Consider the following 16,552-nt stretch of genomic DNA (forward strand, 5'->3'; position numbering starts at 1 on the left):
CACTTTTTATTTTTACATTCAGTCTTTTGCAGAGCTTTCAGCATTTTTTTAAACTATTAAAGTATTTCCTTCTTCCCTGTGGCAGGGAGTTAACACTGATGTACTTTAGACACGTTTCCTCTTTTTTTTTTTAAAAAAAAAACAAAAACAACCAGAAGCTTGGAAGAACACAAGAAAAAAAAAAAACGTTTTGTTATACATGATAAGTTGTCAAGAAATGTATTTCTAGAACATAACCTTGCCTTTGCAGAGCTTTTTTTTTTTTTTTTTAAACAATTATTCACCTACCTGTAGTTACTAAAGAGACTGTAAGTTCAATAAAAGAAACACCACAAGTATAGTTCTCGGCTGATAGACAAAGCTACTGTACCTCGTTAAAAAGATACCAGGAAAGCACAGAGCACATTTTTCCCTATATGCAGGTGGTACCCCAACATTCATAACCAAAACGAGAGGAAGGAAAGGAAGAAACCAAGTTGTACAAGTACTGACTGTAACAAGAAGGGCCGGGAAAGGCCGAGCCACCCGCTCCCGGCTCCCTGCCCTGGCTGCCAGCGGGAATGCGCAGCAAGGCTTTCCCAGCGCCGTGAGCAACTGTAACACAATCCTTATCTATAGTGTTAAGAGAATTAAAAGCCATGGACCGATACTGAACTAGGCTTCATTACACGGTGCATTACTATATTAGTTCCTATATATACTGTATTTATAGTTATAAAAAAACTTGCGAGTGTTGAGAGTGGACCAGTGTATGGGTGAATGGCATGATTCTGCACAGACCGTCCTGCTGAAGAACCTGGTATTGCTTTGAAATGAAAGAAAACCAGAAAGAAAAGATACCCAGCCCTTTGCAATGACCCGCTTCTCCTTTAAAAAAAAACCATGTCGCTTTGTACAAAGAAAATAAACGCCCTAAGGTTCCTTTTTTTAGTATTTTCAGATACCATGATCTGTGTCAGTCCTTATAAAATATACATTCATACATGGGGAGCTGGGTGCTCCCAACCGGCTGGGGCGAGGGCGGGCAGGCTGAGCCCCCGCGGCCATGGCTGCCCCGGCCCTGCTGCCGCTTGCCCCACGGGCCCGGGCACAGCTCCCCGGGGTACAGACAGTTTCACTGGCCACAGCAGCTCCCGCCAGGGCAGCCGCGACGGGAATAGCAGCAAAGCGGGCAGCCCGCCGGCTCGGCTGGTCCCGGCGGGAGGAGGATGCCTGGCACTTGGACCTCGGGGGCTCCCTCGACCCTCCTTCCCCCTTCTCCCCACGTGGGGTGGCTCTGGGCAGCGCTTCCCAGCGGAGCCTCCCGCAGCCAGGACATCGGGAGGCGGCAGCAGCGCGGCGGAGCTGAGCTCTGGGATAAATTCATGGGCTTCGCCGCAAGGAGGGCTGAGCCCTCACCCTGCGTCAGAAACAGGGAAGGAAAAGGGCCGAGAGCAGCCATGCCCGGGGCCACGGGGCCCAGATCCCCAGGGCACTCTCTGGGCTCCTCAAGGTATGTGCGTTCCCAAACTGTCAGTGCATCAAATCATCTCAGTAACAAATGCAGCGTCAATGTGACTTTGCTTTCAACAGTTACCACCAAATTATCCTCACACAGTGCAATAACGAAAGGAAACCGGCAGGTCACGACCCTCCAAGCGCTGTTTTTTCCTTCTCAGGGCAGAGGAAGAATTCTCAAGACCCGAGAGGTGCAGATTCGGGGTGCCCCTCTGAGAGACCTGGGGAGTCAGCAGGTGTTCCTGGTCCCTTCCCCACCAACTGCCAGTGCTGGTTCAGAGCAGCCCTCGGACCCCACCGGCTCCTGGAACAGCCACCAACCTACCCCACAGGGCCAGCTCAGGAAAGCGAGAGCACTCCCTGCTTTCCCCTCTCTGCGGAAAAACCCATCTGCCTTTGAGGGAGAGACTGAAGGAGGGGCACGTGCCCCAGACCGGCCTCTTTCGTCCCAGAAAAGAGGCATCGAGGGTCAGGTCTCTCATTCGGTCTCGCTTTTTTTTTTTAAACCCTCGGCCAGTGCACAGCAAGGCGGAGTCGCCTCCTGCCCGGGGCACAGACTGTCCTCCCACAGAGCCAAACTCCTTCCACGCTGGGCAGCTCTCCCTCCTGCCCCCATCCTTACAGGCAAGTACAGTTTAAGGTCCAGCCAACCCTCCTGGAGACAGTTACTGAAGTCAAAAAGGCAGAACAAGAGTAGAAAACAAAACTAAAGCAACCCCCCCTCTGGAGAAAGGCTCAGACTGTGTCCAGCCAGGTATTTCCTAGAACCGTCCTATGAAAATAAAAAAATCATTAAAAAGAGATTCTCTTAATTAGGATAATACCACTGTTTAAAAAGCCTCGTCATAAGTGCTTTCCCCTATGAAGTGCTTCTCATAGAAAAATATACAAAATATATTTACATTTATAAAACCTTAAATACTAAACTGTAAACAGAACAGAGCAGAATCCAATGTCGTCGCTGTCAGGGGCTCTCACTTCTCTCTCAGGTTTTGCTGAGGCGCAGGGCAGACCCCGTGGGGAGGACTCACGCCGCTCCAACCAGGATGGTGGTGTCCTTAGACTCACCCAGACCCTGCCTGGCTCCTGAGCCACCACCTCACATGTTTCCTATGGGTTTTGGGATGCTGTGCGGACAAGGCTGGCTGGTGCTTGGCCTTGTCTTTGCAGAGAACTTTGGCTCCATTTTGGTGCCCCTCCTGTGCCTTTTGTGGAACACGTGACGACACCCAGACAACGAACCACGACAGGCACGTGCCCAGGGTCACTCCTCTGCCTGCCCCCCTGGCCCTGGGACAGTGTGGCATGGCAGAGCAGAGCGGGTGCCCCCACACCATTCCTTCCTAGCTCCTGCCCTACAGCGGTGTGCGGCCGAGTCCAGGGCCACCTTGCACCGCCCCTCTCTCCTTAAAGACTTCTGTCCAATCCCTTGGACCAGCTCCACGGTGACCAAGACACTGCTGGCTGGCAATGCCAGGAGCTTGCTGAGCAGAGGAGGATGCCAGCTGCTGGAGACAAGATCCAGAGAGGAGCACTTCCCTCCCACACGACCAGGGAGGGAAGTGCTGAAGTGGGAGCCTTTGCTGGCAAAGATTTACAGTACCCCAACTGTTGGCACAAACCCTCTCTGCCAAAGAATGCCAGGAGTTCCCTGCTCTCAGGCAGGGATTTCAGAGCAAGGTGCCAGCCAAACTCCCTTCTGTCTAGTTGGGGGCTGCTCTGTTCTGCTCTCCTTGTGAAGGCAGCTGAGCCAGCCCGCTGTGCCACAGAGCCCTGCGCAGGCAGGGCAGCCTCCTGCTCACAGATAGTGTTTTGCAGACACGCAGTCCCCAGGGGGAGAACTGTTGGCAAGACACAGCCTCTCTTCCCAGGAGAAAAGCTCACTCAAACTCTGTGCTACCCAACCGCTGACTCAGCCCTCAGAGGAGAGCTCTGAGCCAGGACATAAAAAGGGACAGGACCCACGGCCGCTGCCCTGCGCCTGGGCTGACCTCCCCTCCCCTCTCCCACTCATTAGCCCCATGCTGAGAAACAAATATGGGGGCAGGGGGAAATGAGAATAGCAAAAACATAACCACGCTGAGGATCTTCTCCAGCCGCCCCGTGTCTCTCACAAGGGTGAGTGTGCACATGCGAGACATGAAGATGTGGACTCGGACAAACACAGCCGCCAGTCAGGTCCCTGAGCCCAGCCCATCTTCACTCCTGCTTCCAGCCTCTCCATCCTGTCCAAGCAGCCAGAGAGGGGCTCACTCGAAGCTTTGGTTCGCCCCAGGCCCTCCAGGGCTCACTTGCAGCTGACGGATGTTCTAGTTTAAAAACTTCCTGCACTTCTTGGCGCCGCAGTTACAGGGCAGTTTGTTGCTGGCGTCTTCAATGGGGAACTTGTAGTCGTAGGTGAGCTCTTCCCCTCGGTAGATTTTGCGCATGGCGAAGATGACAATGTGTTTCTGGCCATCGATGTTGATGACCCGGGAGTAGCAGTTGGGCTCACAGGAGTGGTTGATGAAGCGGGCCGCGTTGCCGTGCATGGTGGCATCCACCACTTCAGAGTCGTCAATGCGGAACATGTAGCACCCGATGCCCTGCACAGGGAGGACAGAGAAGGGTCAGCGTGGGCAGGGCAGGCACAGCCACCCCAGCAGACAGCCTGGCTCCGAAGCTGAGCCTGTGTGTGTGTCTGCAGCCTCTCTCCACTGGGCCCCGTGGGCTCCCACCTGAATCATTTCGTTCCCACATTCACTGAGACTGGCCTGAGACCCCGCCCAGCCCACAGGAGGGAATCAGAAGTGCCTCGAAAGCTCCAGCAAGAATGGAAATATCCCAGGTAGTCTGTAAACCCAATCTGTGATGTTCCAAACACAATTTTCATATAGGCCTGTCCTACCTTCACAGCCACTTTCTAGTTCTCCCCAATTCTTTAAGAACGTCTACAAAGCCCAAAACTCACCTTACTGTCGTAGTATTTCTCTCGTTTGTCAGTGAGGATGGAGCGAATGACATTGCCTGAATATTCGATCACCATCTCCCCGGCCTCGATGTTCCGCTTGCAGAACAGGCCCCGCCCGTGGATGGGAGACCTAAAATGCAACAAGAAAAGTGAGTATTTCAATGAGACAAGCGAAGCTCAGGAACATCAGATTGCGAAGGCTGCAGAAAACAAGTTATTCATGACAAGGACCACCGTGGTACTGTTACCTTCTCTAACAGAACACTCACAAGAACAACACCACGTCTCTTTGCCCACATCTGAGCACACACCTCAGCTATTGTCAAAGTAAGCCAGCATGGAGCAAGTGGTTTGTCCTGAGGATTACTTTTTAAATACATAACTTGGGCAGGGAGAAGGAGGAGGTAAAAAGCACAAGCCTGCTTTTTTCCCTGCATTTTGCAGTCTGGCTTTGCAGAAAGTTTTCAGTTTCCACTGTCTCCTATCCCAGAGGCAGCAGTACCAAAGCAAAACCGTACCTGTAGACACCAACTGCCTCCTTGGAGGTCTTCTTCAAGTGCCGGAAGCGCTATGGGCATTGGCAGATCCATACTGGTTGCCCTCCTAGAACAAAGAGGTGCTAATAAGTGACAACCACACATTATCTGAGGCACTTTCCAAGATGGATTAATTCAGACACTGTGACACTGCAGCCCACAGAGAACACAATCAAAATAAATGCTGTGTTTTCATATATATGTAAAAGATAATTTCCTCCCCAAATTCTCATCACGTTGTTTTACAAGGAAAAGAAACATTCAAAGGCAGAGTGGTCTGATGGTCACCTTCAGCTGTCACCTCTCTTGCTATTGAAGGAGTCACCTCTATGTCTGGTAGTTCTTGGCAGCTTTTAAGGTTTAAACACCCATCAAAGCACACAACGCATAACTAAACCCCATCTGCTCACTTTAACACCACAGCATTATTTTCCCCTTTGAACCTTTAAACCCTGCTGCATACCGGGCTGATTTCAGCTGCACTTCTTCCTCTTCCTCATCATTTGGGTTGTATTCTGGTGGCTGTCGGTGTTTAGAAGCCAAGAAATTAAACATATCAAATGCAGATTTCCTGCAATTTAAAGAGACCAAAGGGAGTTTGTTATACTGACTGAAAGTAAACATGTGGTTGCCACAACAGTCTGACATGTTTGCTGTCTCACACCTTCCCCACTCTGTCCTCTCTTAAAGCCCCTGTGCATCAGGGTAAGGCATAGCCCAAGAACAACTCCAGCCAGGAAAGCATTGTTAAATCAAGCAACAGGCCACAAGTGGTACAGGAAAATGTGCAGACTGCAAAGATGCCAAATAATTGATTTTCACGTGCCAGTTGGTAACATTTAACCAAGAGCTTTAGAGCTGTGGAGCTTTGTTGCTCCTGCCCTGCCATGGCATTAGTTATTGAGCCAACGGGCCGCTAACCCCAACGTCAACAAACTCACACTTGCCTCAGGTGGACTTCGGCCCGAGCAGAGCCATGTGGGTTCAGAGGAGGTTCATTGGCCTCCTCTGGCTTGTGAAATCTGAACTTGTAGTTGTGGCAGTGCTTTGCTCCGTACAGTTGCTCAATCAGGAACACGACAGTATCATGGATAATCCCCAGCATCCTCAAACCATTCACACCTGGAATAAGAAATAGAGCACAACAAACACTGTCAGTGCAGACTTGGAGCAGGAAGATACAGCAGCTTGTCACAGACAGCAGGGGCACTACACAGCTGTCACAGCAGCACTGCATTCGCTACTGCATTCCACGTTAGAGTTTCCAATCCTTCCACTGGGAAGAAATTATCCTCCATAAATCAGGTGGCAGCTGAATTGAAACTCTTAAGACCTCAAGATGCTCACAGAGACATCTGTTTGTCTGGGCAGGGTGTTACCTGCAAAGGACAGCTGCTTCAGGCGGGCATTCGAACGGGCCTCCTGGACCTTGTCAGTCAGTGACTTCCAGGCATCTGCAGCATACAAACAGATGACAAACAGTGACCGAGTATTCGAGCACTGGGGTGCTCATATTTAAGTAAACTAATTGGAGAATGTGAAGTTTTCAACCTTCCACAGGGCATGAATTAAGACCCTCAGATCTTAATTGCTTCATCCTCTCCAAAATTCACTTTGGCATAAAGGGAAGGCAGGGTATACTACAACTGGTCTGGAGGAAAAGTCTGGATACCCAATACTCCATTGTGTGATCCACACTGCCTATTTCTTGACAAACTAAGGCTGAATACCATTGGTCAATTGATAAAACAAAATGAGACAGCAACATACATTTCACTGAATATATTCCATTGAAAAAAAAAGAAAAACAAATAGAATCCAGACATGGTCAGGAACAAAGCTTGTTTCTAGGCTGTAAACCAAGAGATTTCTCTTTTTTTTAATCTATAAAAAAGCAAGTAGGAGGCCCTCAAAAGTCACAGTTTTACTTCTAGTAAGGACAGCTAAAATCAGTACAACCAACACTGCATAGTTCTCACCTTCAATGCTTTCTGCGCAGATCTGAAAACCATCATCACTAGAGATCTCAAAAACCAAACCTTTTTTTTGGTTTCTTCTCACCAAGACACTCTTTCCTCTTTGTTCTTGCTGAAGCCAAAACATAAGAGGGGAGCTGAAAGTGCTCTCTTCTTCCTCGAGAGCTTTTGAGCCTAGAAAAGACAGGAGCCAGTATGAAGATGGGAACTGGGAATAATGATGCTTTTTCCACCTGTTGTTCCACAGCTGAAAATGCCTTACTGACTTGCCTTTTCACCAGTACATCCAGCCAAGAAAAACTTCTAGAGTGTCGAAATAAGAGTGTGAAATCTCAAATGCTGAAATTCTCACAAACTAAAAATAGAGACAAAACTATTTGTCCAAGACCTATTAATAGCAAACAAACCTTTCCTCCCTTCATAGCAAGAATAACACAAGTTATATCTCTGAGCCTTTCCTTGAGAGAACAAGACACACAAAAATCAAACTTCAAACACCACTTTCCTGGTCCTGGAGAACCCCAAGACTCGGTGTTTTTGAAGAAGTGATGTACCTGCATTTTCTTGCTCATTTACTGAGTTCTGTGTTGATTGAGACTCTGGGAGCGCTGCCATTTGCCTTGGGAGGGAAGGAAGAGAACATGGAGAAAAACAGTCAACAACCAGCCTCATTTCCTCACCAATCCTGAGCAGTAGTCTATGAAATCTTGAGAACTAGACAGAAAGAACCTTCTTCCAGATCGAATATTCTGACACCAGTTCAATTGGAAATGAGCAAACAAAAAGACTCTACTCAGTAGCATTTCTGTCTACAGCCTCTATTGGTCTGTGGGCAGCAGCCTAATTTCACACAGGCCATGACCTGCTCTGTGTCAGCCCCACTCAGGAATAAGGTGTGTGCTAACACACGATCAGGCATCGCTGCATGAGCGTCTCCTCAGCAAGCACTGAGCTTCCCAGAGTTACACCCAGCTTAATGCAAAATGGTTCCATATTGCAACTAAACATGACAGTGTGCTCCCCACTGAAAGCTCCTCAGACATTTCAACTAGGAAAGCCAGACTCCCTGCATTCTCTGTACAAACATCCTTCAGCTCAAGTGAGCAGAATCCCACAGAAAGGTCTGTTCATCCCTTACCCTGCAGACTGCCCACATGGCTTCTGCAATGGCTGATCTACGCTTGCTGCATCCTGCGCATCTGCCTTCATAGCAGGAGTCCTGGAAGAAAAAGATTTGGGAACATTCAAAATACCTGCCAAGCCATGTGTGCTCTAAAGAAGACTGGAAAGCAGGAACAGATCCACCAGTTCCACAGAACTACACAAGTAGTAACAGCTGCTCCTGTGATATGAGGAACCAGATCACACTTCCAGCACTACATCAGAATCAAAGCTTGCACTTCACAATTTGCCTTCACTTGAAGAATTTGCTGGAGAAACTAGTGTGAGATTCTTTCTCATATTGTTTAAAAAAACTCAGGGATGAGCAAACCCAAACTCTCCTCTTACCCTGTAGCCAAGACCTGGGGTACAGCAACAGCCCCTCTGTCGGAAGCATGAACTTCAGAAGAACCGGCCCACGCATGAGAAGTTTTGTGCTTCTTTCCATTCCCTTTGTCTAACAGTGGCTGGATGCGTTTGATTTTTGGCTTCATTTTTGTGGGACCCAGCACGGAGCTACTTGCAGACTGCTGCCCAGGTGATGGGGAGCCTCCCGGAGATGCTGAGCTGGCATGCATCACCGATGAGGAAGCCTTGCTTTGTTCGAGTCCAGTGTTGTTTGGAGCATCAACCAGGTGTGGAAAGCTCGACAGCTGCGTTGTTGCCGAAGCCGTGCTAAGGTCCAGTTGGGAGGAAGCAACCCCAGTTTTGCTGGCTAAGAGCTGTGTCATGTGCTGAAGCTGGTACGAGCCTTCTGGGTCAGCAGATGATGGAGCAACTGTCATGCCCATTGTCTGTGCTGAAGGCAGAACACAAATGCTTGATGCAGCTGTCATGGCTGCTGTAGATGGAGTCTGAGATGCTCCCAGTTGTGAAAACATCCCAGAACTTGGTGGTAAAGTCATGTGCTGCTCCTGAAGACCAAGGCTTTGCTGACTAGCTTTAATCAGGAGGTTGCTTATCGAACCAAGGTCCCCTAATAATCCAGGGCTTGTTAATGTTACAGAAACTTTGTCCAGAACATGACCAGGAACTGACCCACCAGTAGTAGGGGCTGCTGTGGCCTGCATGGATACAACGTTCAGCACTGAGGAACTCGATGTCAGGCCCGATACAGGCCCTGCTGGGAGGTGACTAGCATCTGGACCAATAACGCTGGGAGACGTGCTGACTGCAGTAGTGGTCCCAACCTTGTGGGAGCAAAGATGTTTGCTCAAAATACATGACACCAGACTTGGACCTTTTGATAATATTGGGGACAGTTCTCTGGGATGTTGAATTCGCAATGGTTCCCAAATCCAGTGGGTGGTTGGAAATTTGGGAAGGAGCAAAATTAATTAAGGTCATGTTAGAGACCATGTCAGGAGGAGTTATAGCAGAAGCGGTTCCGGAGGGAGCCAGCTTCTTGTTCTTCCGTGACTGCAGACGAGATATGGGCCGTTCTTGCCTAGGCAGCAGCTGGTGCAGAAGCAGTGGTACCAAGGTCTGTCCTCTGACTAGCTTCGGACACTAAGAGCTGAGGATCGGGAGGTGGCTGCACCCCAATCAGAAGACCTGGCGAAGGACTGCTGATGTTGGGTGGGGAAGCCAGTCTGAGCAGCTGTGGAGAAGGGATGTATATGCTGGTGATGGGACATGGGCAGCAGACCCTTGCTTGTGGGAGGGAATAATGACTGAGATGAAGGCAAGCTTGGATTTAATCCTGTGGTCAGCGTGAGCCCGCTCCCCATGGGCCCCAGCACCGAAGCATTGCTCTCCATCACGCTCTGTGCAGAACTAACAGAAGGTGTCAACTGTATCTTTTGGGTGACACCGTTGGGTAGAGTCTGGAGGACATACAGGGGCTGCATGTTTTGATTGACTACCAGAAGTTTTTCTGCGGGTGGCTTGAGGTGGGGTGGTGTTGTCTGCACCGCAGCGTTGGAGATCTGTGAAGGGCCAGGACTGTCTGTGGAGTTTGGCACATACTTCTGGCTCTGGAGGGGAACAGTGGGCGACACCGGCACCTGGATACCCGGAGTCCCGCTGTTTCTTGTTAAATCCTGGTTGCTGCCGTGCCCTTGCTCGACGGGGCCACAGGGTGGGCTGGCTATATGCTCTGCATCTATGTGACCCTGGATGAAGTGATCGGGAGTCATGTGTCCTTCAGGGCTTGGGTCTACCCCTGGGCTCAGGAGAGCTGCATCGCCTTCCCCCGAGGCAGATTTTTCTGTAACTGTCACTCTCTTTTCCCCAGACTCTGTGGAAGGCAAGGCAAGCATTGACCTCTCTCCCGAGGAGGAAAGAGAAGACTCCGAGATGACAGCGAGCCTGTTGTGATTTTGGCTGGGCACCGTAGGGCTGCGAGTGGTCAAAACAGAGAGATCAGAAGGAAGCTCCAGTGGCAATTCAAACTGCTCCTCTGCTGATATAGAGGAAGAGACGCTGCTGTCCACAGGCTCAGCAGTGGGCAGCTGCTGGGAGAACACCTCAAACAAACCCATATCCTTGCCACGGTTGCTGTCGAGACCTAAACCTTCTCCAAGCGTCAGGAGTTCTGATGATGAGGACTCTGGACTTTCTCCCAACGCCCTGCATAGATGGTGTGTTCTTCAGTACAAAGTCCATGATGTCGGAAGGGAGGATGTTCCCACAGTCATCGCTGTTGTTATTGTCAGAGTCAGATTTCAGAAGTTCTGTGTTGAAAGTGTCCAGTAAGTTCTTGTCGGAAGGTGTGCTTGCGTGAGTCCTGCGGCCTGTTTCCAATGAACTCAGCTGCACCTCCAGTGAGTCCTGACCCTGTGCTTTAACCCTGCTCACAGGGTGGCAGTTATCAATCTTGGGGTCAGTTTTGTGGACAGTGGAGCTCTTGGTGACTTGTACTTTCTCTCCAGCTTCTTCAGTTCTATCCATCTTCAAGTTCTCTGTCCCATTTCTTTGCCACTCCTTTTAGTTACCTGGTGACTTTTCTGGTTGTTGCTGTGACACTTGTATCACTTTCAGTTCCATCATCCACACCGTCTAGCTGTGAGATTTTGGAAGATCGCACTGCTCCTCCTCCCTGAATAACTATGGGATGGAAGCCTCTCCTCTGTGTTCGAGGAAACCACTGTCCTGTGAAATTATAGTAGTATAAATCATCTTCATCTGATGTGCTCAAGTCATCTGCGCCATCCACTTGTCCTTCTGCAGAACGCTTCCCCCGCTTCTTGCCAGTTGAGTTACTGTAGAAGGGAATGTCTTCCTCTCCATAGGACCTCACACCATACAGAGGAGTCAGTCCAAAGAACATTTGGATCTGGCCCGAGCACTTCTCCGTGGATACCTCCGCTTGTATGAGCCTTCTTCTTGAGCTTTAGCACCATCCTGGAGCATCAAGTTGTTATCTTGAATGGGCAAATTTTCGTATGTGTTATTTTGAGATTCCTGTGCTGGTGCTTCATTTGGGCTTCCCTGAACTACAGGGTTCTCTTCTGGGCTTTCCGAAGCCAAGGAGGGCTCAGCCAGAGCAGCCAGGTCTGCCCCAGCAGACTGAGTTTCGGCATCACTTTCCTGCTGTGCATTTTTAGACTGGTTTTTCACTTTCCATCTTGAGAGGAGTCAGAGTGACTTTAACGGTGCGTTTTCTGGGTGCCTGCGATTCCTTAGGGGCTGCTTCACCTGCACTGATGACCCTTTAGATGGCCCTTGTGAAGGTGGAGACTTCTCACCAGCTTTTTCAGCAGGAATATTATTACATAACCTCTGGCTAATTTGTTCAGTTGCCAAGCCCTGATGGCCAAATTCTGGTTTCAGGTTTCCTTCATCACTGCCTACTGCTTGACTTGACTCTGTCAGAGATTTCAGAGAATGCTTCTCTTTAAAAACTGTCTTTCATTAACTTTTTGCCCTTCTGACGCCTCTCTCTGGGGGCAGAAACTACTTGCTCACTTGCTGCAGGGGATCTGCTGTTTACTCCAGCAGACTTCAAGGTCTTTGCATCTGTCTCATCAGCCACAGTTGTTTTCTCTGGCTGTACAGGTTCCACATGCTGATCTCTGTCTTTCCTTGGGCCTCTCTGATGCAAAGGTGGAAAGGCTATTGCTTCTTTGGAAGAAAATGATCCTGAACACTCTTGAAAGGTTTCCTATTTTAACATTCGCTTCTGTGCCTGATGAACTGGTTGGTTGAGTGGACACTTTGGAGGTTCCTCCAGGGACAAAAGTATGAGCTGAATAATCTGGGTCCTTTGAGGTCATCGCTTTCATTTCTCTCCCTTAGAAGGCGCACCTTTGGCTATCAAATCTGAACTGCTGGAATGTTTCCCTTCCGTAGATGGAGATGCATCCAGCTGGTAAGTTTTACTTCCAGTTGTAGGTGCTGTTTTCTGGGAGCCTGAACTGGTAGAGCAACTTTGAACTGGAGCACTAGGAGGACCCGTGTTCACCGAGCCCACAAAGCGGTCGGTACTTCTGACGGTCAGTTCATGTTCTGAAGAGGCCCCCAGGCTGGAAACTGAAGACACACCATGCCTGGAGTAAGTGTTCCCAGCTCGTGCAGGGGAAACCATTCGGAGTTTTGATTGCTGCTGTGACAAAGAAGAGGTGCTTGTGTCTCCGAGAACCAATGCTCTTAGTCCTGAGGACAGCAAAGGGTCCCCTACTGTCACTATTTCATGGGTCACTGGGGTAGGACTTCCTGAGAAAAGAAGGCAAGAAAGACTGTCAGATGACCTGAAACCTTCACAATCAGTGCACACCCTATTCCTTCACATAAAACACAAGAAATTAAAACCCAACAAAACCTTTCAGCCAAATAGCACCAACATAATGATGATACTTGAGATAAGTGTTAAAAACCGGATATTGTCAACCAGGATTCACCAAGTGGAGCTGACAAATTTGCATCTCAGGGTTTGGTACCTCACCTTTAGATGGGAATTTTCAACATCAGTTTGAAACAAAACATGAGTCATTCATACAGAAACAGAAACTGAATTACAATACCAGATTTCTGACTCTCTCCAGAAAATACCAACTGAGATGTTAAGTTCCTAACTTTTATCACAGCTCTTCTGGATCACTACTACTATACTGCCCAAATGCTGTTTCTTTATCCCAGGGGAATGTTTGTGTCAGTTGTACATTTCTCAACAAGCCATCTCTACTGTGTATTGTCAGAACTTTCCTCTCCTCAAGCCTATTGCCATTTCACTCCTTTCTCTAGAAACAGAATGTAACACCCCATTCTGAAGGAAGCCAAAACAAAAGGCACAAACTAAACAAAAATATTTTCAAAACAAAGTCAATAGCACTAGAAATACCTGCAGAGGGCAATGGCCTAGATCCAGGAGACCTCTGTGTGGATGGATAACTTGGCGCTCTGATCCTGGGGCCCTTTGAGACCACTGGATAGTAACAGGAACTAGAGGTCTGAGAATGCAAGGGACGATCTGGTGATGGTGGGTTTACAATTTCAGGCGTATTTTGGCTGTCTTTCGGTAGAGTTTCTGTTGTTGTATAAAAGAGAAACAACAGGATAAGCCATCACTGAACTCTAAAAGCTATGACCTGATAAAGTATACTGCTATCGGGTTCCACTTTGAGAATCAGGGTGTTTGTTAAATGAACATAAAGTCAAAGATCTGCCATCAGATAATACCTGGTTTCTTCTCATAAGAACATTTTCAAATACTTGTAGCAATACATTAATGCTCAGCTTACACATCAAATTCCACTATGTATTTATAGAGTTTAGAATTCTATGTTGACAATGACAACTATAAATGTTTTAAAAACCTTTCACTGCTTTACCCTGGGATACATGAAAACAATTTGGAAATACTTAAGCAGCACAATATGACTATTCAACATTGTATTGAGCCCCCATATTACAGACCAACACTGACACTTCAAGTACAGTTTGAAGTTTTAGATCACTAGAAAATTCTATAAGCTGTAGACTAGAAACCATCCCTGCAGCAGTGTTTGTTTGGCTGAAGTTTTCAAAGTTAGCAGTACACTCAGGACCTTAAAGTCTTAAGATGCTGTAACATAATTTGGAAGCCTGAAGTGGATTCTAGTCCAAATCTGTTTAAGAGATGCACTGTGGCAAAACAGAGAATATACTTCTATAAAGTCCTTAAAAGATTACCTGTAAGGGAAACTGGGCTATGGGCAATTGTTCTGTTATCATCGTGCTCTACAGTGCTGTTAATGTCAGGTTCTATGACTGGAGGTCGGCACTCCATGATCTTACAGGTATACACGCAGCGCTTCCTGGCATCTGTTGTGCTCCAGTACACCCTGGAGCACCTGGAAGATAATCCAAACATAAAGTAATTTAATCAACAGTTGACTGAACCTCATTCTTGTTTCAAATTTTCAGTTTCTCAAAACTACATGGGCCAAAGGCCTCCTGGCAAAACATGCTGCACACCCAGCTTAATCAGAGATTCTTCAACAGTGTAGGAAAGCTACAGTCAATTTTCCCAAATGTTATTTCAGTTCTGGTTTGGCATGAAATATACTGAAAGACATCAAATCAGGAAACAGTTTATACTCACTGATAGCCAATGGGAAACAACTTATCTTCACAGTCTGAGAGGTCATTCAGAATTCCTAAACAGTCTATTGTCATTGAACCTGAGCAGAGAGAGGAACAGAACAGTTCTGTGAACCACATTCCAGCACCAAAGGTGGATCAAGTATCCAGAGACTAGATCATACCAATCATCATGTGGATGTTCTCTGGTTCCAAGCCACTAAGAAATTTTCTTCTCAAACTGATCCCTTCAAAGTCCACAAAAACTCTCCTAAGAACTTCAAACCCATTCTCCGGAACCACCTGGAAAAAGAAACCACAAAAAAGTACTCATTAAAGGAACCACCACATGTACTCTATGCAGCCTGCCCTACTCAATCCTCAGTTTGGTCTTTTGGTTTTTGAACTGCCACACAGCACTACTTGCCAAACTGCCCCAGGCCAGTTGTACCACTGACATCTTTCGAAGAGCACTGCGGTTCAGCCCTCATTAGCGAGGAACACACTCAACATGAACTTCTAAAAAGTGCTCATAGTTACAGGCTAACCCCACCTTCAGAGTGTGAGGCAGACCAGGACAGAAGCATCTCACCTCTCCTTTGATCAAGTCACGATGCCTCTGGCAGTAAACTTTCTTATCATCCAGAAAGACACAGTTCTTGGCTCGTGAGCACATGAAATGATAGTTACTGGTACAGGAAGTGAGGCAGCAGCCTACTGTGGCGCCTGACTTCTGGCAGAACTCACATCTCTGCAAAAGCAAAAAAAAAAAAAAAGTTAAAATTTAATCTCTTCTAAAACAGGACCACCATTACTGTTGTCAGTTGTTTTTTTGGCACAGACAGAAGTTTAGACTAATGCCTGATCTCCCACTTCACTGTCGTTCCATTTCACTACAGTGACTCACACGCAAAAGCGAGACATGGAGGAGGAGGTAAGAGGAAGAAGGATCCCTCACACAGAAGAACTTTTGCATTTGTGGACTGGTTTCTCCAGACCTCAGACTTTCCTGCTTCAGCTCCATATCCAACTCTCACATTTGCAAGCTCCACTTTATCTCCACAATATTTCTGAACTGAGCAATGATAAAACAACTTTTCAAATACCTTCATTCAGTACTGTTATAGTGTTAAAAAAATACTGCAAGAAAGGACAGAGCAGAACAAACACACACACAAGGCATCTTTTAGCTGGGCTCCTGTCTTGGTTCTGTGATTCTAAATCAGAGTGAAGTTTAATGAAATGTTTTTTGCTTGTACTCACCAGCTGCTTTCCCCGGATCACAGCCATGTGCACGTTTTTCAGAGAACCATCATCATCTTCAAACACTTCTGCTGACCACAAAGCACAGTTCACATGTGTCCATTCGTTTTGGCCAATATAGAGAAGACGCCCGGCATCCTAAAGAACGGAAGGAAATGTTTTTTTCAAATTTCTATGAGACACATGCATAAACCCTGTCCTGCCTATCCACAGTACCAAACCTACAGCACTGCTTAAATGGGCTCCTATGGAAATGGGCACGTGGCACATACTCACATTAGCACTGTCGTCACCGTATTTCAGGCACAATGCGCACTGCCTGTTGTCTTCTACATCTGGAGGTGGGTTCAGTTCAGGACTATCCTCTCTGCTTCTGTCAGAGCCTTAGAGTTAAAAGAGAGAACAGTGTTCATTCTTGAAATTCAGGAAGGCAAAAATTCATCTGGAGAGACTGTCAGTAAGAGAACAGGGTAAAAGAGTTTTCCATAGCCAGCTTGGAAAGCAAAGCACACATCAGCCTCCACATAGCCCTCATTCAGGGGCAAAAGTATTCCTGCGTCCAAGCTTAGCTCAGAAACACCTTGTGGGTAACAGCCTCCGAATGATTTCAGGTCACAGAGGTCTCAAGACAGTTGCATTCAGAACTAATACCACCCTCCCTTTACTAT

General features: G+C 47.7%; 1 protein-coding gene across 1 annotated transcript in view; it reads right to left on the reverse strand.

Moving 5' to 3' along the window:
- Positions 1–212: 212 nt before the first annotated feature.
- The window catches only part of KMT2A (lysine methyltransferase 2A), a 41,159-nt gene continuing 24,819 nt past the window's right edge, over positions 213–16,552 (reverse strand). Inside the window, 33 exon segments of the mRNA XM_032709668.1 lie at positions 213–4,082; positions 4,448–4,577; positions 4,966–5,015; positions 5,017–5,050; positions 5,447–5,554; positions 5,931–6,105; positions 6,363–6,437; positions 6,963–7,133; positions 7,514–7,578; positions 8,098–8,178; positions 8,469–9,307; positions 9,309–9,570; positions 9,572–9,702; positions 9,704–10,690; positions 10,692–11,035; positions 11,038–11,061; positions 11,064–11,132; positions 11,135–11,170; positions 11,173–11,217; positions 11,220–11,393; positions 11,396–11,675; positions 11,677–11,762; positions 11,765–11,963; positions 11,965–12,222; positions 12,224–12,348; positions 12,351–12,776; positions 13,402–13,587; positions 14,232–14,392; positions 14,644–14,722; positions 14,807–14,924; positions 15,214–15,372; positions 15,885–16,022; positions 16,161–16,267. Coding sequence (XP_032565559.1) covers positions 3,807–4,082; positions 4,448–4,577; positions 4,966–5,015; positions 5,017–5,050; positions 5,447–5,554; positions 5,931–6,105; positions 6,363–6,437; positions 6,963–7,133; positions 7,514–7,578; positions 8,098–8,178; positions 8,469–9,307; positions 9,309–9,570; positions 9,572–9,702; positions 9,704–10,690; positions 10,692–11,035; positions 11,038–11,061; positions 11,064–11,132; positions 11,135–11,170; positions 11,173–11,217; positions 11,220–11,393; positions 11,396–11,675; positions 11,677–11,762; positions 11,765–11,963; positions 11,965–12,222; positions 12,224–12,348; positions 12,351–12,776; positions 13,402–13,587; positions 14,232–14,392; positions 14,644–14,722; positions 14,807–14,924; positions 15,214–15,372; positions 15,885–16,022; positions 16,161–16,267 — 6,398 coding nt within the window. The 3' untranslated portion in view covers positions 213–3,806.

Source organism: Chiroxiphia lanceolata, chromosome 23 (assembly GCF_009829145.1).
Source record: "Chiroxiphia lanceolata isolate bChiLan1 chromosome 23, bChiLan1.pri, whole genome shotgun sequence".
In the NCBI taxonomy this organism is placed as follows: domain Eukaryota; kingdom Metazoa; phylum Chordata; class Aves; order Passeriformes; family Pipridae; genus Chiroxiphia; species Chiroxiphia lanceolata.